This window comes from Chrysochloris asiatica, unplaced genomic scaffold, assembly GCF_000296735.1.
Source record: "Chrysochloris asiatica unplaced genomic scaffold, ChrAsi1.0 scaffold00047, whole genome shotgun sequence".
Lineage (NCBI taxonomy): Eukaryota > Metazoa > Chordata > Mammalia > Afrosoricida > Chrysochloridae > Chrysochloris > Chrysochloris asiatica.
In genome coordinates this window covers 7253421-7278785 of record NW_006408565.1, presented here as the reverse complement: position 1 = coordinate 7278785, position 25365 = coordinate 7253421, and the positions used below count along the sequence as shown (strand labels likewise).

The 25365-nt window shown below is 47.1% G+C and overlaps 1 protein-coding gene across 1 annotated transcript in view; it reads right to left on the bottom strand.

The window, feature by feature from the left end:
* Nucleotides 1-3888: 3888 nt before the first annotated feature.
* The window catches only part of MECR (mitochondrial trans-2-enoyl-CoA reductase), a 35643-nt gene continuing 14166 nt past the window's right edge, over nucleotides 3889-25365 (bottom strand). The window contains exons 2-10 of the mRNA XM_006862201.1: nucleotides 20812-20909; nucleotides 20040-20171; nucleotides 12677-12820; nucleotides 10111-10213; nucleotides 8573-8675; nucleotides 7106-7179; nucleotides 5543-5603; nucleotides 5266-5338; nucleotides 3889-4046 (exon numbers count right to left, since the gene is read on the bottom strand). Of these exons, the coding sequence (XP_006862263.1) occupies nucleotides 3889-4046; nucleotides 5266-5338; nucleotides 5543-5603; nucleotides 7106-7179; nucleotides 8573-8675; nucleotides 10111-10213; nucleotides 12677-12820; nucleotides 20040-20171; nucleotides 20812-20909 (946 nt within the window). The remainder of the gene's footprint in view (nucleotides 4047-5265; nucleotides 5339-5542; nucleotides 5604-7105; nucleotides 7180-8572; nucleotides 8676-10110; nucleotides 10214-12676; nucleotides 12821-20039; nucleotides 20172-20811; nucleotides 20910-25365) is intronic.

Sequence of the window (25365 nt, the reverse complement as noted above, 5' to 3'; positions counted from 1 at the left end):
GTGTGGCACTGTAGGATAAGCACTGGACTACTAACCACTGGTCAGGGGTTCAAATTCACAAGCCACTCCGTGAAAATCCTATATTAGGTTGCTATGAGTTGAAGCTGACTCAATGGCACTTAACAACAAACAAGACAGAGGAGCCCTATACAAGTTGGGCTCTATGGGAGAAAGATGAGGCTTTCTGCTCCCATAAAGATTTTCAGCCTCAGAGAACCCTATACAGGGTTGCTATGTCAGAATTGATGCCATAGCACACAACCACTACCAAACAAGATAGAGTCCTGGGTGGCACTATAGGACTCCAACCACGAGGTTGGCAGTTCAAACCTACCAGCTGCTCCTTGGAAACCCTATACAGAGTCAGAGTCACTATGAATCAGAACCGACTCGAAGGTACTTATCATGAGAAGGAGCTCTGGTGGCACTGTGGGATTAACATTGGACTATATATAACTGCAAGGTTGGCAGTTCAAATCCACCAGCAGGTCTCTGGGAGAAAGATGAGGCTTTCTGCTCCCATAAAGATTTACAGCCTTGGAAACCCTATATGGGGTCGCCATGAGCTGGAATTGACTCGGTAGCCATGGGTGGGAAACAAGCTAAGAAGTCCCAGTGGTGCAGCGGTTAAGTGCTTGGCTGCTAACCGAAAGGTCAGCAGTTCCAACAATGTGGCATGCCGTCTGCGTCCCTAGATTTACAGCCTTGAAAACCCTATGGAGTAGTTGTGCTCTGTCCTGTGGGGTCGCTGACGTCAGAATTGACTTGCCAGCAATGGGTTTCTCTGGTAGCGTAGTGGTTACGACTTGGGCTGTGAACCGCAAGGTCAGCAGTTCGAAATTACCAGCTGCTCTGCGGGAGAAAGATGAGGCTTTCTACTCCCGTAAAGATTTACACCCTCGGAAACCCTGTACAGGGTCGCTATGAGTCGGTTCCGACTCCACGGCACATAACAACAACAACAACAATGGTTAAGTACTGGCTGCTGAACGCAAGGTAATTTGAGCCCGTCCAGCTCTACAGGAAAAAGACCTGGATATCTGCTCCTGAAAGACTGAAAACACAAAACAAAGAACCCCACTGGCCATGGAGTTGATTCTGATGCCTACTGACCCTATAAAGGATTTCCAAAACTGGAAATCTTTACAGTATCAGATAACCTCATCTTTCTTCCGCAGACCTTGTGACTAGCTACCCAGTGTCTAGCCCACAACACTGCCAGGCGTGGAAAACCCGATGGGGCAGCTGTTCTCCACCACTAAGCTTTGGAGTTGACTGGGCAGCACATAACAAAAAAGATACAATCTTATTTCTCATGTAAAAGAAGACCTGAGGTAGACCTTCTGGGACCTCTGGGCTCCTTTGATTTTGTTTCTCATTTGTCCTTTAAGTACACACTCCAGGAATTATGTCTGTATCCCAGTAAGGAGAAAGGTGGAGGGAAAGAAAAAGGTACAGGATGCACTATTGCCAAAGTTTCCTATAAAAAGGATGCGCGGCACAGGTCAGAATGTGTTAGCTGCAACAGGCTGGGAAATGTAGTGCGAGTCCAGTTTGTCATGTGCGCATGAAAAGATGTGGGTGTCACATCTAAAGGAGACTATTGTTGTTAAGTGCCGTTGAGTAAGTTCCAACTCATAGCGACCCTGTATAGGGTTTCCAAGGAGTCGCTGGTGGGTTTGAACTTCCAATCTTGCAGTTAGCAGTCCAGTGCTTATCCTATAGCACCATACCAGGACATCAGGAGACAATTCTTAGGGAACATCAGAAATTTCTGACAGAAATGTCACCTTTCTATGGCTTTGCTTAATATGGTCCCTTAGTCTATAATGTTCCTTTTACTTCCTTGCTTGAGAAAATGTAATCATCTTTTAAACACCAATTCAAGAGTCACCTCCAGACCTGTACCAGTTGCCCTTGAGTCGATTCTGACTCTTGGTGACCCCAAGTGTGTCAGAGTAGAAGAATGCTCCATAAAGTTTTCAGTGGCTGAATTTTCAGATGTTGACTGCCAGGCCTTTCTTCTGAGGTGCCTTCAGGTAAATTAGAACTACCACCATTAAGTTATCAGCCAAGCACGTTAAACTATCTGTACCACCTAGGGACTCTTTCAGACCCCTATGGATATAATAAATAACTCTCAGAAGCCCCTCCCTGAGCTCTCTAACCAGGTTATTAAGTACCACTCTCCTCATCTGTGTTCTATCAGAGAGGCCTGCTCCCTGACCCTGGCTGCAGGCCCATCAGGTTCCCTCATGCCCATCCGTGGGTGCCTGTTGAGCAGCTTCCTCTGCCCCCCAGTCTCTTGAATACTGACCATCTATATACCTCATCTGTCCTGCTACTTAGGGGGGTGGGGGGAGGAGCTGGGGTTGATCCTGAGCCAGTTACAAACAGCACGTAGGCTGAAGTGGAACCCTTTTTTCCAGAGGACACACAAGCTCCTCCCAAAGGCAAGGTAATTCTACTCGGAGGTGGTCTGTACATTTGCACCCAAGTGAATCTAGTGTACTCTGGCCTTCTCTCCAAATCCTGACTTCATGGCTCTCCGATCTGACCCCCAGCCCCTCCACCGAGCTCCCCTTTCTCACACTCTTCCACGTTACATCAGACTGCTAGCCGTTTCCTGAAGGGCTGGTCCTTGGACCGTCATACACTCACACATGCTTTCCTTGGAGCACCCTTTCCTTCTTTCTTTCAAGATTTTCTCTGGTCACCTCCTCCGGGAAGTCTTCTTTAACACCCTCAGGCTGAGCAGGGGCACCCCTTGAAGCAGCCCTGTTTCAGTGGCTGTCTCCCTCACTGGGCTAAGCCATTTGAGAGCCGATGCGGTTTCTGTTGGTATTCCCAGTTCCAGGTACATGAGGCTCTTGAGACACACTCTCTGAGTGGGGCGCTAGACTTATGTGTGCAAAAGACCAGGTGACAAGGGCGGACATCTCACCGTCTCTGTCCTCTGCTTTGGGTACACAGATCACAGAGTCAGCATGCAGCCACACAATGGCGGTCTCCTCTGCCTCCCACTTCACACCTCACTGCCAGGATGACCTCAGCTGTGCATTCATAGCGCCCCACACAGCTTCCTTATAGCACTCACCGCTGTGGACTCACTGTGGGCTTCCTTGTGTAGGGTTGACTTTCTCAAAAGTGGCCTTTGCATGTCAGGCTCAGTACTCAGTGGTGGTAGGGGGGCTGTGCTGTGTGTGGTAGGGATGTTTTACAGCATCCCTGACCTCTCTCTACTAGATGCCAGTAGCACCCCTACAATATGGTCACCAAAAATGTCTCCAGAGAACTGAGAAATGTCACCTGGGGGTCAGACTGCTTCCAGTTGTGAATCACTGGTAGAAGAAGGGAGGCATGGAAATCACCTGAGGGTGGTCTGCTTCTTTGGTTCCCTGGGTTTTGATGGCATCATCCTGGCAGCTGGCTCGCCCCCTGCCCCACACTGAGCTGCGCACCACCTGGGAAGTGAGACAGACCTTCCTTTCACAAGTCTTCTCTGTGGCCCTGAAGGCGACTTGAGTGTGGAGATCATCCTCTTACTGGCTTTTGTCCCCACCTAGGCTTTGCTTTCAGGAGGTCTGGAAATGATCCAGGAAAATAATGCAGGAAGGAAAGACAAGGCAGGAGCTTCTTAGGGCTGTGTGACTGTGAGATGACACACGCACAGTGAGCCTTCCTGACAGGGAGGTGGGGGCTTCTTTTTTTAGGAAGTTCAGACTTTATTAGGTAGGCTGAGGTTGGCCCTGGGGCAGCCCCGGCTGGTTTCCAGTCATCCCATCAGGCAGTGACACCAGGGTAAGGTTGAGGGCACTGACCGAGGGGACTGAAAGCAGTCCTGTGTAGTATCTCCCCTCTCCCTGTAATCTGGCTCCTCCGGGATCCTCACATGGTGAGGATCTGCTTTGAAGACATGAAAGGCTTCATGGAGACTTCCAAGGCTCGCTGGTAGTCCTGCAGGGGATGCTCAGAGCAGGCAGGCGCTGTGAGCTGGCCTCGGCCGATGAAGTCACACAGGGTGAGGATCAGCTCCTTGAACTGGTCTGTGGGAAATTGGAGGAAGTGTGTGTGTGTGGGAGATCTGCTGAGTAAAGGAGAGTGTGTAGGCAATGGGGTGAGGACAGGGAAAGGTGGGGAACAGCCCCAGGAGCTGCTGGCTGAGATGGCTCAGACCCATAGAGCTTGACTGGGATGAAACCAGGAGTTCGAATGATGAGAGGACCAGGCTATCTGGGAGGCTGGGCACCAGAAACAGTAGGGGGTGGGGGTGCCTGGCACACCAACTGACGTAGAACCAGTGAGCTTCGCTCTGAGAGGGGCTCTTCCCTCAGGAGCCCACAAGTTGAGGCTGCCAACATCTCCTGGGATCTACATCTCCTACTAAGGACCCAATATGGCACTGGAAATGCAAAGTGAAGGCCTGGGGGCCAGGGGCTTTTTCTTTTACAGGCACAAATCCATTCAATATTCAAATCGAATTCACCCCTTCAGCAGCATCCCCATGCCTTGTAAGATGGGGTCTGAATTCCTTAAAAAGGTTTAAAGGGACTTTTGAGACCTGGGCATGACCCTATTCAGCGTCCCATGCTCATACAAGTGTTCCAGCCACGTTTGGTGCCCTGGTGAGTCACCTCCCTCTCTGATGGACTTTGGCACAAGCTATTTTTCCTGCTTGAAACACTGCATCCACATCACGTCTCTCCTGCGGCCACTCTGCAGTGTCAGCGAGGGGGGCATGCTGGGGGGAGCCAGTCTCCCAGGCGAGGAAGAACTGCATTGGAGTAGGTTTGGAGGCCAGAGAGGCTGGCTTTTCACATTGGCTGCACCACTCCCTAGGTGAGGAGGCAAGGGTGACTTTGGGCAAACTACTTAACCACTCGGACTCTAGGTGTCCTCCTCTGTCAAATAGGCTAATCGTACATTAAACTACTATGACAATTTAGTAACTTGTCTATAACCAGGAATGGTGGAAGTGGGATTTGAACCCAGGTAGGCTTCAGAGACATTCTCTTTACTTGACAGCATTGCCCATGGTCTGCTCCTCAGGATGGAGGTGGGGTCTGTCCTAGATAACACCGTGCCAAGGTCTAGCCCAATTTAGCCCAATAACTATTTGCTGGAGGAAGCTGTGGCTGGAGGCTGTTTCCCCTGATCCTGCTATGGTCAATCACCTCTCCAGGGTTTTCTCTGGTGACTTCTGCAGCCATGCTCAGGCACTGCCCTCTCCCATGAACCTCAGCACCAGGGCCTTCATCCACTCACCTGGACTGTGGTCCTTCTTCCACTGAGACAACCAAAAGCCCCGAAGTTTGAGATCCTTAAAAATGAGCAGGCTCTGTGGATGCAGGAAGAGCATGATGGGCTCAGTAGGCAAGGACTTCAGGTCCTGACGAAAGGTACAGATCCCAGCCAACCCCAGGGACGGGGCAGTGCCCGAGTCTAGACAACTATAGTGTTGGGGAAGCGGTCCGGCTAAGGTGCCCAGACCCACCACCAGGTGTGTCACCCACCACCAGGTGTGTCTTCCTAATCAGCTTACCACAGAGGCTGTGACGGGCTGCTTGGCCATTCCCCCATAGGTTACCATGGTTCCTCCAGGCCTGAAGAGTCCAGAGAGAACAAAGAGAGGATGTAGGCAGTGACAGACCATACTGAAACCTGCTACTGCACTTATATGACCACCCTGGTTGCTAAACCTGGCTCTCAGAATCCCTAGGAAGGTTTTTAAAATACAGTCTTAGGTGTGACCCCAGACCTAATGCGTCAGGAGGCAAGACTCTGTATTCATTAAACACAACAAACAAGCAATCAAGTCTGCCCTCCCATTCAGATGAGTTGGCAGCTAGGTTTGGGAACCCACTGATCCAGACCCTCCCCCCGCCCCCCTTCATGCTTTGGTCAAGTGCTGCAAAGCAGCAAGTTGTGTGGAGAAAAGTTCAAGACCCATGCTCGGTCCCGGCCCACTGGGCAATGTACTGAAGCTGGCTCATCTATCAGTGATGGGACAGTGTAGATGGGGTGGAGGACTTGTCAGTACCCACATATACTTCAGAGCTCCCAGAAGGAACCAACCCTGCCAACACTTTGTTTTAGAGTGCTGATATTGAGAGTTGTAAGAGATAAGTTTGTTGTTCTAAGGCACTGGAGTTTATGGTGATTTCTTATGCCAACCCTGATGTTAAGAGTTGTTGAGCCATTTCTGACTCACAGTGACCCTGTATAGGGTTTCCAAGGAGCGGCTGGTGGGTCTGAACCACTGACCTTGTAGTTCAAACCAACCTTACCCTACAGTGCCATAGCAGGACTCATAGGAGGGCTGCAAAGGGCACACAAATTAAAATCTAATTTTTTGTAAAGCTAATACAAAATTTAAAAGCTAGTAAGCTTTTAAGGAGCACAGTGGTTACGAATCGGGCTGCAAACCTCAAGGTCAGCAGTTTGAAACTACCAGCTGTTCTGTGGAAGAAAGATGAGGTGTTCTGCTCCCATTAAGATTTACAGCCTCGGAAACCCTGTACAGGGTCGTTATGAGTCGGAACCGACTCCACGGCACATAACCATCACCACCAAGCTAGAATTGGACTCCTGGTGTGGCGCTGTAGGATAAGCACTGAACAGCAAACCAAAAGGTCAGTGGTTCAAACCCACCAGAAACCCTATACAAGGTCACTATGAGTCAGAACTGACATGATGGCACTTAACACCAGCAACAATTGTCTCCTTTAGAAGTGACACCCATAATTTTTAGGGGGGCACATGGTAGACTAGAACCAACTCAATATCACTTAACAACAACAACAAAGCTAGAATTAAATGACTTTTTAAGAGGCTCTAGGCTATGAATCTTTGACCATCTCTTTATCACAGAGAGCTTGGTAGTTCGATTTCTGGGCTCCCTTGGAGAAATAAAGCTGACCAGGCCTCTTGGTTGTCCACAGAGGAGGAGGCTGTGAAAGGCAGTGCCCAGCTAACTAGGGGATGCCTTTGGCTGACCTGGCTTTGGCTCCCACACTGGCCACTGGGACTTGGTTACTTGATGGTCCTTCCAAGTAAAGGCCTAGAGAGCTCCAGTGAACGGGACTTGCAGGGTTGAGAGACTTACGCTAACTGCCGCAGCAACTCTGTGGAGCTTTTCCCGCCGACACAGTTAAGGGCAAGCCGTGGCTGGGGAATGGTCTACAAAACAGGGAACTCACGGAGAGGGAACTGCCATTCTCATGCCCCACCTCCCCCATCCCACCCCAAGGTGCTGGCAACCAACTTTCCTGCTTCAAGTGCTGTGTCAGAAGGAGGGAGGGAAGAAAATAGAATGTTCAAACTTTAGATTCTTTTTTTTGCCCAAGAAGGGCCTTCTCTCTGCCACCAACTTAATCCTATTGTCTGTTTTAGAGACTTGGTTCAGAACTCATTTTTCCAGGTTATCTATTGACGTTTGTCTTTCATAAACCTGAGTGCCCCGATTCTCAGTTTATATTAGATGTGCTGGTCTACTGCTTCAGAAATGTTGTCAAGAGTAGTGTGCTCTCGAGTGAATAGTCTCCTCAGGTGGGTCAGAAACTAAGATGGAGGTATCTCCCGAGTTTGCTCACTTACTAAACATGTGTTGGGTGGTGGATGCTCTAGATTCTTGACTGGCTTTGGAGTCAAAGAGCTGGGCCCAGACCTGACTCCACCACTTACTTACTAACTATAGGGTCTTGGTCAAGTTTTTAACCTTTGAATCTTGGTTTCCTTATATATACAATAGATGATGCCTACTTTGTACAGCTCCGAAGCACGTGGTTCTGTAAGATAAGCACTGGACTGTCTACCACAAGACTCTCAGCAGGAGAAAGGTAAGACTTTCTACTCAGTAAAGATTTACAGCCTTGGAAACTATATATGGTCACTATGAGTTGGAACTGATTGGATGGCACTTACAACTTGGTAGAGCAACTGTAGGGATTATTGGATGAAATGTATGGTCGGTGCTTAGGAAATGTTTCTCTTCCCTCTCTCTTAGTTTCCTCATATCCTCTTACGGCTCTATGACTCACACTAGCTGTGTGGGCTGACATGTTGTTAAGTGCCATCAAGTCGGTTCTGACCCATAGCGACCCTGTATAGGGTTTCAGAGGAACAGCTGGTGGGCTTGAACTGCCAACCTTGCGGTTCAAACTGACTTTGCAGCCCAGCGTGTTAACCCACAGCGCCACACCAGGACTCCATGCATATGTTAGGAGGGAGCTAACAGTGGGAGCTGACAGCAGGGCACCTGGGGAGTTTCTTCCCCTTTCCCAGTTCCCTTATGATATCAAAAGACCCTAGCCTCTGCCCCTAGTGTGGTAAAACTTCAGGAATCAGCCGGTTGCCACTACACACAGCTATGTTTCATCCTTTGTTGCTAACAGGGTATTGTCGGTAAACCATCTCTTTTATTCTCTTTGCTGTAATAAACTAATGTCCCTCAGATTGAGTTCTGGTCATTTTTTTTGGGGGGGGGGTGTGTCTCTCAGCACTTATGTACTCAGAAAGCTTTTCCTTTCTGGGCCTGAAACCCAACAGAGGTAATCTCTCTCATCCCAGGTACCTTAAAGATGTTTTTCATCTCTGGCTTTCTTAGCTCCTCCTCTGTGATCACGTGTTCAGCTCCCAGATTCTTTAGTCTGTGGGTCAGCTTCTGGATGTCAGGTCTGGGAACCAAACACAATCCAAGTCACAACTGCTTGTTTTCCCTGCCCCTCTGCGGCCATTCTGAGAAAATGAAGTTCTCTTTACAGGAAGTTGGGATTGACTGGGATCCAGCCAGGCCTTGATTAGGGGGCTGGCCACCTGATTTCATCATCTTTCACCACTTCCCCCAACTCCATCCATTTCTTCACTGGTATGAGAAAGCTAAGCTGGTGATTTCTAGGGCCTCTGGCAGTCCCTGGATGCTACAAATATGTGCCCAGGGAAAAGGCATTTCACCTCCTAATTTCTTCTACTCAGCAGACACACTCCACTGCCTTTCTCCAACTTTCTTTTCAAGGGGCTCTGCAGAGTGCAGGGCTCAGCTCTGGATGACTCTCAGCACACAGAATGCTTGTTGTCAGCTCAGTTGCAAGTACTGGGGGGACTGAAGCAGTAGTCCCCTGCTGAGGGGCTGGACTTGACAGACATGGCCATGTTTGGGGATAGTGGAGACCAAAGGAATTGGATGGTATGATGGGAAGCGAACTCAGTCTGTTACTCAATTACTGAGTCTCCCCGAACAAGTTGCTTCCCCTCTCTGAAGCTTCAGTCTCCTCATTCCTTCACATCTATAGTCAGCATACCTTCAAGTCCCATACAAATGCAACGGAAAATAGGACTTTGGAGTAAATAGTTCCCAGAGATAATAACATAGCACAAAATATTCCCCAGTATGAACTGTGGTTTTGAAAACATGGGGCTATCACAAGTCAAAGACTCTTAGCTGTTCAGTAAGGAGAGTCTCCACCTCTTTCCTGCATCCTTTTACATTTCAAAAATTCACTCATCTATAGCCCAAAGCCACCTGGATTGCATTTCTGGTGGCTGACTCATCTGTTTCAAGGGCCAAATGGTAGCCAGTGGTTTTCTAATCTTAAAGGTGTGTTGCTTGTACAGGGTGCCATCTGGTGGACACGTGGGTAACTGCAGGGCTATAACTGAGTACCCAGATCTGACAAATGTGGGAATTTATTATTGTGGTGGTAGTGAAATGCCGTCAATCGGTTCTGACCTACAGCGACCCTGTATAGGGTTTCTGAGGAGCAGCTGGTGAGTTTGAACCACTAACCTTGAGGTTCAAACTGACCTTGTGGTCCAGTGCTTTATCCTACATGTAGCACCACACTAGGAGTCCAATGTGCGAAGACCTACAACTATTGAGTTATTTCGACCTCTAGCGACACTATATAGGGCTTCTGAGACTGGAAATCTTTACAAGAGTAGACAGCTTCATCTTCTTCCTATGCCATGGCTGGTGGGTTTAAAGCCTTCACTTTGAGGTTAGCAGCCCAATGCCTAGCCCACAGTGCCGCCAGGGCTCCTTGTAACTAGAACATGGAGGATTGGTACTTTTCACACCTGCCCAATGGTCTGGAATAAGGCCTGGCCACGCACCTGTCTCTGATCACGTTGATGGTCCTCAGGCCCAGGGCTGCAGCAATCTGGATGACTGCTTGCCCCACTCCACTGTTGGATGCATTCTGGATGACAGAGTCCCCTGAGGAGCCAGGAAGAGACCCCCATCAAACCCTGGAGACCTGGAATACATACATATTATAGGGCAAGAGACAGAGCCTATAGGCTCCAAAGGGGCCCAGGACCTGACTGCTAAGACCTTGGATTGTTGCTCACCTTCCCTGCTGTGACCCCAAACTTTCATAACACCCGCAAAGCCAGCCAGGGCTTGGCAAACTCAGTCCATGCTGGATATATTTTGGACCGTCCTTCTCCTCCTCACAACTTTTACGGCCTCAGTCTCTGCTTAGGTTCCTTCCTTGGTTTGCAATGCTTCCCTCTCCCCTCCTTGAAATACGATGACTCCTTTGAAACACAGATCAAGTGCTGCTTCCTTCATCAAGTCCTTCCTGGGTTCTCCTCTCTAGGTGCTCTTCGAGGAATGCATGCCCCATCTTACGTTCAGTTGTAGAAAAGTCCATTTCTATCAATAGCGTGTGGCCTCTTAATTGAAAAGGACACATCTTACTCTCCTCTGCATTGTGTGATAAACTTGTGCTGCCTGGCAATGAGATTGGGACTGTAATGGAAATGGGCCTAGCTTTGGAATTAGCCAGTGAGGGACGCCATGTGGCATGCTGGGAAAAGTATGGGCTGTGGAACAACATGCACCTGGATGTGAGAACCAGCTTCACCACTTAGCTTAACAGAATGAGATGGGGGTAGGAGTTAGGAGGTTAGGAGAACCAATCAGGGCTCCAGGGCTAATGATACTGAGTTTTTCCATTGTCTCTTTCCATAGGTGAAGTCAGTTTGATTCCTGTGTACACCATCTGTTGAGGTTCATGTGTATAATGGCCTTTTATGTTTTAAAAAAATATTTGCAACAAATAAGTCACTGGTCTTGCAAAATCCTACCATGTGATCTCCAGCATCATTTCCATCACTAAGGTCATATTTTCCAAACACTGACCCTAGCTTTTTGTTTCCAATCCTAGTAATTATCAATACATTTTGACTGCATGTTTGATCAATTTCAGACTGAAGATGTTGGTAGAATTCTTCAATTTCAACATCACTGGCTTCAGTGGTTGGTGCATAAATCTGAATAATCATGGTATTACCTGGTCTTCCTTGTAGGCATATGGATATTATCCTATCACAGACAGCGTTGTACATCAAGACAGATCTTGAAATGTTTTTTGATGATGAATGTGATGCCATTCCTCTTCAATTTGTCATTCCCTGCATAGTAAACCACGTGATTGCCAGATTCAAAATGGCCAATACCAGTCCATTTCAGCTTACCAATAATTCACAGGATAGCAATCTTCATGTGTGCCATTTAATTTTTGACAACTTTCAATTTTCCTAGATTCATACTTCATATAGTCCATGTTCCGATTACTAATGGATATTGACAGCTGTTGCTCCTCATTTTGAGTTGTGCCCCATCAGCAAATGAAGGTCCTGAAAGCTTTACTTCATTCATGTCATCACGGTCAACTCTACTTTTAGAAGGAAGCTCTTTTCCAGTTATATTTTGAGTATCTTCCAACCTGAGAGGCTCATTTTCCCATACTAAATTCTGACAATATTCTGGTGCCATTCATACTGTTTCCATCTTCCGGCATTATATCTGACAGTGTTCCACTTCTATATACAAGGTTTTCTGAGGCTAACCATTCAATTCAGGAGTAGTCTGCCTTTCCTTCCTAGTCTAAGTCTGGAAGCTATGCTGATGGTATTTAAAATACCGGTGGCATAGTTTCTAGCATCTTAGCAACATGCAAGCCATCACAGTATGACAAATGGACAGAGGAGTGGTGGCTGTGGATGCTAGCGGAGTATACTGTAAAAATGGAAAACTCTAGCACGTGTCTAAAACGAACCATCTCAGAAGCTGAAGTGGGGAATCGCACTACCATCTAAGAAGAGTCAGCAATGGAGCGTGTTGAATCTCCTTGATCCAGGACAGAAAGTTGGGACTCTCAAATCCTGGGAGTGGGAGGAAGTGGCCCAGCCTGTTCTCTGTAGGTTAATGCTAACTGGAGCCATCACCTTGATTGTTCTGCTCTGAAGGTTTAATGCCGTCAGTGGAGGGAAGGCAGGTCAAGGCACTTAGGCCAACTGGAAAGTGCTATAAATGATGAGTGGAATGAACACTGAATTCAGCACTGTATTCAAAACACAGGGACTGTGTCTAGCCTCTGCTTTAGATTCCTACACCTTAGATTAGCACAGTTGAATAAGTTTTTGCTGAATGAAAGAATTCCACTCCAATCTCTAGGGAATGTGACCCTTGCCCGTTTTTGAGTGTATTCCTCATGAGGTTTCAGTATATTTTCTATGAACCAAGCAATCTCTTTCTAGATAAGAGCAGCCATAACACACACTCTGCCTGGTTAGTGGCCTGTGTTCCTCTCAGACCCTTGCTGGTAAGTTCCTATGGTCCCAGGGTCAAGATTTTGGCAGTGTCCTGTGGGGAGAGCCTTTGAGGCCCTACCTGGCAGTAGCTGCTCAAAGTCCATCAACATCCTATACGCTGTGCAGGGATTGACACCCAAGGTGGCAGCACTCTGAAGAGGAATGTCACTCGGAACTCCGATCAGCGCTTCTTCACTGAACACAGCCTCAGTTCGCCAGGTTCCTGAGTCAGAGGAGAAACCCAGAGTAGTGACAAAGGATCCCTGTCCACTCTCCCTAGGATGGTACACTTCAAGTAACCCTTAGAGAAAACCAGAAAATCTGGAAGTCTCTTTTCAATAACTTTGAGTCCCGTGACAATCATGTTGTTGTTGTTGTCAGGTGCCATCGAGTCGGAACCGACTCATAGCGACTCCATGCACAGCAGAACGAAACAATGTTCGATCCTGGGCCAACCTCACCACCGCTGCCACCCCCGAGTCCATCAATGATGCCACCTGGCCGATCCATCTCGTTGGAGGTCTTCCTCTTTTTCTCTGACCCTCCACCCTACCCAGCATGACATCCTTCTCCAACGATTGTTTCCTCCGGACTACATGTCCAAAGTAGGAGAGACGAAGCTTAGCCATCCTGGCCTCCAAGGAGCACTCTGGCTGCACTTCTTCCAAAACAGATCTATTGGTTCTTTTGGCAGTCCATGGCACCCTCAGTATTCTCCTCCAACACCACAACTCAAAGGCATCAATTCTTCTACGATCCTCTTTATTCACTGTCCAGCTTTCGCATCCATATGAGGCTATTGAAAACACAATGGCCTGGGTCAGGCGCACCCTAGTCCTCAAGCTGACATCTCTGCTCTTCAATACTTTAAAAAGTTCCTGTGCAGCAGATTTGCCCAGTGCAATACGTCGTCTGATCTCTTGACTGCTACTTCCGCGAGTGTTGATAGTTGATCCAAGAAGAATGAAGTCCTTGACAACTTCAATCCTTTCTCCATTGATAAGAATGTTGTTTATTGGTCCAGTGGTTAGGATTTTTGTTTTCTTGACATTGAGATGTGACAATCATGGAAGGTCAATTTTGTTATTCCCATTTTACGAATGTGGAAGCAGAGGTTCAGAGAGGTTACCCGACGTATCAAATGTCACACAGCAGATCTCAAGCTGTAGTGGACTCTGAGAGGAGGGACAGTAAGCTCATCACCAGAACATGAGAAGCTGAGATAGCCCTGCTGTTCCTAGTCAGTCCGCATTCTTCTCAGCTAGGGCAGGCTGACTCTCTGGGTGGTTTTATGAGAAACAGCATGAAGACAGCATCAAGAGGTCTAGGTTTGAGACCTGGTTTTGCGACTCTGCTATTTTGGACAAGTTCCAAAACCACACTGAGTCGTGGTTACTCTAATACGTAAACGATGATGGTATTAACAGTCTGACTGGCCCCCTCTAAGAGCAGCGTGCAAATCTATGCTGTGTCAGCCGAAAAGACATAACTGACGACCCCACTGCACACTCCAGTGCCAGACAACAGATCATCAGAACCTTAGCACTGAGCAGGTCCTTAGAGTATCACTCAAACTCCTTGTTTGCGTGAACAGAGGCAGCGGTGTGCCCAGAGCCACTTAGCTAGTATGGGCAGAGGTGAAGCTAGAACCCAGGAACCTAGGCTACCTCCCTTCCATCTATGGAGGTTTACTGTGTACCTGTGCTGAGCCAGGCACTTTACTAGGTGTTGGGATTTAACAGCTGAACAGCACAGCCACGTCCGTCCCTTGCTTTATGGAGCTTTCGTTCTAGTGGAGAAAGTGAAAAGCAAAAAAGCAAATCAAAGAAATAAAAATAAAGAAACAGAGTGTAGTAGTGAAGATAATGACTTCAGGTGGGAGCCAAGAAAGGCTTCTTGGGGGAGGTAATGTTAAGGTGAGAGCTAAAGGAGAGAGACACTAACCACTCAAAAGAAAGCACAGAACATTCTAGACATAGGGCAAGACTGAGGCAGGAAAGACAGACGACCAGGACTGGCAGAATCCACACTGGTGGACAGGGAGTGATGGCATGTCAGCTACATCTCGAGTCCCTCTGCCATCACTCCCTGTCCACCAGTGTGGATTCTGCCAGTCCTGGTCGTCTGTCTTTCCTGCCTCAGTTGTGTTTTGGAAAGTCAATAGGACTTGATGAGGATTGGGTGAGAGGGACAGGACCTCCTTGGCTCATGCCACTGGAAACAAGTAAGCAGTTGAATAGGACACACTTGGGTGTCAGACAGAAGCAAATTTAAGTCTTGGCTCTACCATTTACCCGTAAGTTATTACTTTAGCAACTTGCTTGGAGTCCTGTTGGTTCAAAGTGTTTGGTGGCTATGGTGTCTCAGGGGCCCTTGGCCTACACGCTTCAAAGCTCTGGAGTGCATCCACTCTCTATCCAGCTGCTGGGGTTCTAACAGTGCCTGTCCCACATGGTCAGCTGTGGGAAGCAAGGCTTGCCCAGGTTACTACTAATTGCTTGAAGAAGGGGAAAACAACATGGGCTTTACGGACTAGGAACTGGGGAGGAGAGGTGGGGACAGTATTAAAGGTGTTCCAGTTCCTGAGTGGACCTGTGGCTGAGAAAATCAGAGACTGAGAAGCTGAGTGGGGGCCATTTGAAGCCCACCCCTTGGATCCAGAAGGTGCCCTGGCATTCTCTGGACTTCGTCCTGCCTGGTTTTCAGATCTGTCATGTCATTTTCATAATCATCAGCCTCAGTCACCCAGGCTGACATTTACTGTGCTCTGTACTCTGTACTGGACATTGTGCATGGGGCTTTCTAATTCCCTGTAATGGCATGACTATGGAAATCCAGCCCCTGACATGGATTTCGGGGGTTTAGCAGTCCCTAATCCTCTTCCCCAAAGAGCCTGGGTGGGATGAGGCAGTGCCCAGAATCAGCTCTCCAGGCTTCCAGGGTTTTAAGTAGAAACCCTTAGACCATGGACTGGGAGGCGCCTGCTTTGAAATCCCTGCTCTGTCACTTACTAGTTGTGTGATCTCGAATTATCACTTCAGCTTTTTGAAGCTTGTTTCCTGCTCTGTAAAACTAAGACAACAACACTTACGTTATAGTGCAAGGATGAAAAGAAATGGCAGTCGGCTAGAGATTCTCGCTGTGCCTGAGGAGGTGTGTACCATCTTGGTTTCCTTTCCCGATTCTGCTCCCATGCTCTAGCTATGAGGACTCCCATTTCTCACTCAGGCACAACTGACTCTGAGCCATCTCTCTTATCTAATGTGGAGCCTGGTGTGGTGCTGCAGGATAAGCACTGGACTGTAAGGTCATTTAAACCACAAGGTCGGCAGTTCAAACTCACCAGCTGCTCCTTGGAAACCCTATGCAGGGTTGCTATGAATCGGAACCAACTTGATGGCACTAAACAACAACATTATCTAATTCAGGGGGTTAGCAAACTACAGCCCACAGGCTGCATATGGCCCGCTGCCTGTTTTAGTAAATCAAGTTATATTAGAACACATCTATGCTCACGAGTTTATGTACTGTCTATGGCTATTCACAGTAGCAGAGCCAAGTACGATATGATCTGCAAAGTCTAAAATATTTACTATCTGGCCCTTCAAGTAAGCTTGCTAACCCATGATCTAATGCATACAGAAGTTCAGAGTTTACACAGCATCTCTGCATACACTCCCTCAATTGCACTGCATGAGTCTGCCCAGATAGGCAAGGTAGAGACTATTCACACACTACAGAGATGGGGTACCTGAGGTTCAAGGTAGCTGTGACTTACACAAGGTCATACAGAGGAGTTGGAAGGAGAAACTACCCCTGATGCCATGCCGGTGCTCTTCCTCCTGCCCTACAAGCTTTGAGTGTTTCCCAATGAAAAAGTCAGTTGGCAAAGATCTGTGCACACCCTCTGATCCAGTCTTCCCTGGGACTGTGGGAAGATAAGAGGTGGCACTAGCCCAGCAACAGTTGGGCAGCTCATGACCACAAACCACTACCAGGATCCGGCCACTGAGGACTTAATCGGTTTCACGACTGCCACACTTATGAAACTGCAGTTTTCCTGAGAAGAAAGACTCCGTCTGTTCACTGCTGTATGCATCCCAGAGCTCAGCATGTTCCAGATGCTCACACAATGTTTACTGAATAAACTGAGTTAATTATAGTTCTGACAATTACAAAATCCCCATCCTCCCTGACTGGCACCTTGTTTAAAAGACTCACCTTTTCTCCCAGGAGGAATCTCTGTTCTGGCTACCCCCCCACCACACTTGTAATTACCTACACACCTGGTAGACATCCTTTATTCGTCTCCTCTCCAAATCCAAATGATTACCAAGCGCCGTTACTTTAGCTCTTTAGTCTGCCCGCTCTTCTCCAGCCCAGTCTTATTCAAACCTTCATCCTCTGAAGCCCTGAAGGGTTCAGCCACCTCCTCACTGGTCACCTGCCTCCAACACAAATCTGATCAAATTACTCTTCAAATGACTCTTCATTGGGCCCCCTCTGACTGTCAGCCGCAGCTTACCTCTAATGCTTCATCTCTACTTCTCCCTGCTTCCTCCTTTGCTACCACAGCACAGCTACATGAAGCTACCTCCCATTCTCTGCTGTGTTGTGCCTTCAACCATAGCCAGGCCTTTGCATGTGGTGTGCTCTGTCTAGGAAGTCCTTGACCACCCAGGCTGCTGGCTGCACATCCAGTCTGTCTTCCTAGTTAAAGCATCACTTATCTGCAAAGCTTTTCTGGATATTTCCCACCACAGGGGGCTCTTGTCTGGAGGAAACACTGAGCGCATTGCCTGCATCTTCCACTTGTAGCGGGAGCATTTCGAGGGCAGGACTGTGTCTGGTCCATGTTGTCCTCCCCTCAGCATGGGGACTGGTTCACAAAGCACCAATCAGCATCTAGTGAGATCCTTGCAGCTTGCAACTTGCTCAGATGGCTGGGCTCGTTCAGTAGCAGGTGAGGGTGAGGGTGGAGCCATTCTCAGAAGCTTCCCGAGCTCAGAGACAAAGAGCTTGTAGCAGACTTCTGTTTTTGTTTTATGCCTAGTACCTTTACCTTTCTAGAACTGCTTCTTCCTAACCTCTGGGGCTGCCAACCCCATGGGTTTATCCTCCATAGTGCAGATGTGGGTGAGAAACCCAACCAGGGCAACCATAGTGACCCAACCTCACCTGCCTGCTGATTGGTTCAGTGATGGGCAAGGATCCAGGCAGGGTCGTCATATACCAGAGTGGGTTTGAATCTTAGCTCCACCACTTACTAGCTAGGTGACCTCGAGTCATTCACTTAATCCTTTAACTCTACAAAATGAGAATAATAAAAGTATCTACCCTGTGCTGTGGGAATAATTGAGTTACTATGTGTGAAGTGCTTAGAACAGTGCCTGGCACAAAGGGAGTGATCAATAAATACATTTTTTCCATTATCACTATACCAAGCTGTGGGGAGATCTCAGCTGAGAACAAATGAGAATAAGAGAGAGACACAACTCTGACGTAGCATTGATGTTTCCGGATCCAGATGTCCCTGAAGCTTTCAGTCTCTTGTACTTCTTAGTTTCACAGGCCAACTACATCTTTTTTTTTGGTAAAGCAAGCTTGACATGGATCTCTGTAAATTATAACTCAAAGAGAGTGAAGTGGGAAAAAAACACAGGGGCCAGGTGGACTCCCTCTGTTTGCTCTGAGAGTTTGGGTAAAAGCTTTACTTCTCAAGCCGTAGTTCCTCACGTGTCTGACGATGTGACTCATGTCTGCTTATTTGTGTTTCCATTTGTACAATGGCTATACCATGAAAAACTGTCAAAACTAAACGGTGGCTCCCTAAACTGTATCAAGGAAAATCCCAACTTCTCAGCTGGTATTTCCAGGGCCTTACCTATATGAAGAGCAAAGATGTCAGTTGAGAACTAAGGTGCGCCTGGCCCAAGCCATGGTATTTTCAATAACTTCATATGCATGTGAAAGCTGGACGGTGAATAAGGAAGACCATAGAAGAATTGATGCCTTTGAGTTAGGGTGCTGGAGGAGAATATTGAAAGTGCCATGGGCTGCCAAAAGAATCAATAGATCTGTTTTGAAAAAGTGCATCCAGAGTGCTCCTTAGAGGCCAAGATGACCAAACTGTCTCTCATACTTTGAACATATATATTGTCAGGAGGGAGCAGTTGCTGGAGAAGGATATCATGTTTGGTAAGGTGGACAGTCAGAGGAAAAGAGGAAGACCCCAATGAGATGGACTGGCCAAGTGGCAGCACCGATGGACTCAAGCATGGCAACAGTAGTGAGGTTGGCCCAGGATTGGGCAGTGTTTTGTTCTGCTATGCATAAGGTTGCTATGAGTAGGTACCGACTCAATGGCACCTAACAACAACAACAACCTATATGATGGGAGCGGAGTGGCTCTAAAGGATAAGTTGTTGTTGTTGTTAAGTGCTGTCGAGTCGGTACATAGCGACCCTGTACAGGGTTTCCGAGGGTGTAAATCCTTACGGGAGTAGAAAGACTCATCTTTCTCCCGCGGAGCGGCTGGTAATTTCGAACTGCTGACCTTAAGGTTCGCAGCCCGATTAGTACTGGACTATAAACCACAAAGTTGGCAGTTAGAGCTTACCAGCCACTCTATGGGAGAAAGATGAGGCTTTCTGCTCCCGCAAAGATGTACAGCTTCGGAAACCCTACACAGTGCCACTATGAGTCAAACCTGACTCGATGGCACTTAACAATTCTATATTGTCCCATCCTACCTCTCTGGTCTTCTCACTTACACAGTCTTTGCCCACATGCAAATCCCCTGCTAATGCTACACCGGATTTCCTGCCACTTCCCAAACACACCTCTGTGTTTTTGCTTATTTTGTTTCCTCTACACAAAACGATTATGACTCATCTCCACCTAACAAAATCTATCCACCAAGGGCCCTGTTGATGAAACGTCTTCTAGGAAGTCATACATACACACATGCACAGAGTAGCAGGAAGTGCCCCCTTTACCCATGAATGTGTATCACTCCCTTTACTGAGGTTCAGAGAGTTCTTACATTAGATTGTAACCCCTTGGAGGGGAAGGCCATCTGATTTGTACATGGGGTCTTCAAAAAGTCAACGGAAAAATTCCAGTATCTTTTCACGACATTTTTTCATGAACCTTTGATAGCCCCCTTGTATTTATTCCTCATTATACCTTGTAGCAGTGATTCACAGACATAGGGAGACAGAGAATTACTGTTCAAATCAACATGGACTCAGGGAGAAGAGGTACATCATCGACAGAAATGGAGAATTTCTGCTTCCCTGTTGTTCAGCTCCTATCCCTACTGGTGGTCTTACATGGCCTAATAATAAATTTTGCTTTGCTTAGTTATGCTGAGCCAATGAGCAAACATTGACAATGTGGATGAACACCAGTAAAGGCTACAGACACCTGGAGACACTTACCCAAGCCGGCATTTGCTGGAATCACCCAGTCTCCTGGCTTTATCCCAGTCACATTGCTGCCCACTGCTACCACCTGTCCAACACCTTCGTTTCCTCCGACAGCAGGCAGTTTGGGAAGGAGGCCATAGTTTCCTAAAAAAGAAGGGCACAAGGAAATATCCATCCAACTAAGTCTGGACGGTGAAAGAGTATGAGCTTTGGAGTTAGACAGACCCAAGCCTGATCCGAGTTCTGCCTCTGTGAGCTGTGTAACTAACCTCTCTGAGCCTCAGTTTCCTCATCTGTCTCTAGTTGCCATCAAGTCGATTCTGACTCATGGCAACTGCACTCCATCGGATTTTCAAGGCTGTAATCTTTTGGCAAGATATTGCCAGGCCTTTCTTCTGAGATGCCTCTGGGTTGGTTCAAACTGTCAGCCTTTGGGTTAGCAGCTAGCACTTTAACCATGTATGCCACCCAGGGACTCCTCATCAGTAGGAAGCATCTATGGTTATGTGTGAGGCTTAGATCAGATAATAAGTGAAATGAGCCCAGCATATCTTCAGCATTTCACAATGGTTGGTTTACTCTCACTGAAATGTTAACTCTCAAAAAGTCTCAGATTCCAGAGAGGGGAGGCCAGAAAGGGCAGACACAGTCTGCAAATGGCTCATCTGGAGAACAGCTGCTGCTAATCAGAGGAATTTCACGCCTGCACCTGAGAAGGAATAGCAATGAGGGGGCAGCTAAGCAAAAAAATCCAATTAACATAATCCACAGAAACCAAGGTTACCTTGGATCATATTTATGTCAGATGGATTGATAGGGGCCGCCAGCATCTTCACATGGACGTCTGATCCGCCCATAACAGCTAGCTCCAGGTTCTTCAGTCTAAGCACAAAGCCAAAGAGAGACATTAAATGTCACCCAGGCTAGACGAGGTGTCTTTCACTCAAATCATCCTCCCCAAAGTAGGTCAGGCGACTACATGTTTGAGCTGCCACTGTGTGCCCAGTGTTCTGTTAGAATGAGCAGTGCTGTAAGGAATCAGTCCAAGGTACACGTTAACTTTCTCCTTACCTGCAAGTGGGTCTTCCCCAGTGACCCTGCAACCCCACTGGTCAATTTGGAATAGGAAATAGTCATGACCTTTGTTGGCCTGGATTAGCCTTGGTTCTCAGAAATGCCTGATCTTAAGAATCCTCTGGTGTACTTAGTAAGAATATAGATTTTCAGGCCCCAGTCCAATCTCCTGACCCACGTAAGTGGTAGCCCAGGTAATTCTTAATGAATAAACTTATCTGGGAAATGCGGGGCTAGCTTATCTTGGCCTCAATAGTCCCGCCTGTTGCAGAGGGGGTGGAAGAAAAGAGTCATAGCCTCTGAGGACTGGAAAGAACACCTGGGTGAGTGTGATTCACCCCTGGTAGCAACGACCCTTCTTGGGTGAGGGTCCTGGTCTGTCTGGACAGAGCTGGGGGGTGTGCGTGTGTGTCTCAGGTGTGAAGCTCCACACCTAAGGAGGGTTCTGCCACCTCGGGCAAGTTTCTTCCTTGCTCCAGGCTTCCTTTCTCCACTTGGAAAGTAGCAGTGTGAGATGGTGGTAGTTTGGATTTGCTCACTCGGGAGAGTCTCTCTCATTGTAAGTCTAAATGTTAGTTCCCTTTGTCCCGGTGGGTCCCAGACATCATGAAACCATTATCTTTACCCCACTGGAACTTTGGTGAAGGGATAAAACCTTTTGAGGGAGGCTAACAGTGCCAATTTCCATGATGTCTTTTGTAATTAAAATTAAAAAAGAAAAGAAACGCATATATATATTTTGAGGAGACCATCAACCAGACAGCACTAACAAGTGGGCGATGCTCGTGGACCCCTTGACTGATTATCAGATTCCTTTTCTTTCTTTCTCCATGCCCTTAAGACTTCATGTTTCCAATGCTTTTCTCTGCCCAAACGTATTTCTTAAACAATAATTCTCCTAATTTTTACTTACCAATGGCATCAGAGGTGATAGCGTTATTGCACTAAGCTGACACAATCCCACCCACTGCCCGCAAAAAAATCTGACCTCTTGTTATGATGATACCTGAGGCTTGGTCTTTACTATTACTATTAATATAAAACTAGAAATATTTTGTACTAATAGTAATAGTGGTGGCAGGCATTTATTAGGAGCTTGGTATACACCAGTCCTGTGCTAAAGACTAAGCATGAGCCAACTTTTCATGAGGAGAGTATTCCTATTCCTCTTCTATCAAGTAGGAACCTGGAGATGATGACACTCTTACAGAGAAAGACGCCTGGTGAGAGGCGGGGCTGATCTAATTCCAAAGCGAGTGTTCTTATTTATTGTGTCCTGGCGGTACTGTAGAATAAGCACTGAACTTCTAATTGCAAGACTGGCAGTTCAAACCAACTAGCCACTCCGTGGGAAAAAGATGAGGCCATTTGCTCCCATAAAGACTTACAGCCTTGGAAACCCTATACAGGGTGTCTCTATGAACCAGAATAAACTTGATGACAGTGCTTATCCCCCCCACCCCCAAACCCACTGTCACCCAGTTGATTCTGACTCATACCTACCTGTACGAGAGGGGAACTGTCCCCAAAGGGTTTCCAAAACTGTAATCTTTATGGAAACAGACTGCCATATCTTCTTCCCAGAGTGGCTGGAGGGTTTGAACTGGTGACCTTCTGGTTAGCAGCCAAGCACTGAACTACTGAGCCACTAGGGCTCGATACCAGGATCCTGAAATTAGTTTGGGGATTCCTTTGAAGAGCTGGGGTAGGGACCCCTGTATTGGATCCTAACCAAAGAAAAGGAAGCCAGGACTTGAAAGTATATAGACAAACTCCTTACAGAAGATGGTTAACTAGCAGCGGGTTGGGGAGTGGAGGCAGAGAGAAGAAAGGGCTTTTTAAAGTACTAATGAATGTATGGAGTCCTGGTGTGGTGCTGTGGTGTGTGGGTTAATGCAAAACCGTTTGAACTGCAAGGTCAGCAGTTCAAGCTCACCAGCTGCTCCTGGGAACCCCTATACAGGGTCACTATGGGTCGGAATCGACTCAACGGCACTTAACAACAATGAATGTATGTGCTTATACACCACCAGAGGAGAGAGTGCTTGTGCTGATAACTACTGTTTGTCAAGTGCTTACCAGTTAGGTACTACGTCAAGTGCTGTATGTGCCAGCTTCCATTTAATCTTCAGACACTATAATTCTAATTCTACAGCTGAGAAACGAAAGTAAAAATGAAGTAAATAACTGGCTCAAGGTCACCAAAAGTAGTTAAGTAGATGATCTGACTGAACCCTGGCAGTACCATGCTAGAGAAGCTGGTCCCGGACCAAGCATAGTGCAGTGGAGTTTGGGATTGTTTCTCATTGGATCTGTCTTATGGGAACAAGGAAGGGAATCAACAAGCTCCACATACACCCCCCCCACCCCTCACCAGAGGCATCAACTGAGATGGAGCTAGTGCTGTTTCTGTGAATGACTGCATTCCAAGGAAAATCCTGCCCAGAGCAAATGGATTTTGGACTAGCTGCCCCCTTTTATTATCCCTAAAGCTTCCCTCCTGCATTTTGACAGATAATCAGTTTTTCTATAAGCTGACAAAGTCCATGCGCTCAAGCAGCTTAAAGACTTTTTTTCTACACATTTTTTGTACACATTCTTCCTCAGCCCAGAATTCCCTTTCCACAGCTCTAAACAATTAAACTCACCCTTCAAGACCCAGTTCAAATTTTATTTCCTCTGAGATGTCTTTGACCCACTTCCTGACTCAGAAAAATGATTTGTTCTATCCTTGGTGCTCCCAGTTCGGATGTACTGTTTATGACCATCTTACATGAGCTGATTGTTTTTTAGTTTATGAATTCTCACACACACACACTTGAAATGATCATGACAAAAGGTAGATTCACAATCCCTTTTCCAAAACGTTTGGGGCCAGACATGCCACAGTGCTCACATCATATATTAGATAGACCCCTGTCGGGGCTGGGGTAGCACCCTGTAATCAGACACATTCATCTTTCTGTAGCAAAAAATATGAAGCCCCACTAAGTGGGAAGTGTAAGGACCACTTCAAAACCTCAGGTCAGATCAGGTTTTGCCTCCCAACAAACTATTCAAAACTGTCAAGTGGTCAGAACTTTGTAAATTGTTTGGATCCAGGTTCAGGTCTTTCAGACTCTATGCTCAGGGCTTTTTACTTATCACCAGATCAGCTTTTTTTCCCCACTGTGGTGTGTATGTATGTGTGTGTGTGTATATATATATATATAATGTTGTTGTGTGCCGTGGAGTTGGTTCCGACTCATAGCGACCTTGCACAGGGTTTCCAAGGCCGTTAATCTTTACGGGAGCAGAATGCCTCATATTTCTCCTGCAGAACAGCTGGTAGTTTTGAACTGCTGACCTTACGGTTCGCAGCCCGATTCGTAACCACTACGCTACCAGAGCTCCTTCATATATATAAAACCAGTTGCTACTGAGTTGATGCTGACTCATGGCGACCCCTCGGATGTGAGAATAGAACTGTGCTCCACAGGGTACTTATTGACTGAGTTTTGTAGATCACTGGGGCCCTTCTTCCAAGGTGGACTTGAATGGCCAACCCTTTCAGTTAGCAGCTTAATATGTGGTTTCCAAAGCCCAGGGACTCAAAAAATATAAATACTTGCCATTTCAATCAAACGTTTGTATATGTGAAATTCAGTGACATTAATTACATTCATTATGATGTGCCAGTATCTTCACTTCCCAATTCTGCATTTTCCATCACCCTTAAGAGAGGCTCAGTGCCCATGGAGCAACGATTTTCCTTTTCCCTCCCTCTCACCCCGAGAAACCAATAAACTTTGGTCTCTAGGTATTTGCCGGTTCTGATATTTCATGTAAATGGGATCACACAGTATTTGTCCTTTGTATTTTGTGACTGACTTTATTTCACCCAGACCATGCTTTCAAAGAGGTGCTGGTGATGCCATAGGATAAGCACTGAACTGTAAGCCTCAAGGTCAACAGTTCAAACCTACCAGCTGCTCCATGGAAGACAGATGAGGCCTTCTGCTCCTGTAAAGATTTATAGCCTTGAGAACCCTAGACAAGTCACTGTGAGTCAGAACCAACTTGACTGCATTTAAACACCACCACATTTTCAAAGTTCATTCATGCTGACTTATCTCCTAGTCAGTATATGTGTATCCCTCGCTGTTACACTGTGAATTCAAGCAGGGCAGAACCTTCAGTCTTCCTTAACTCAAATGTTTATGAGCCCTGGTGCTGCTGTAGGATAAGCACTGGACTACTAACCACAAGGTCGGTGGTTCAAACC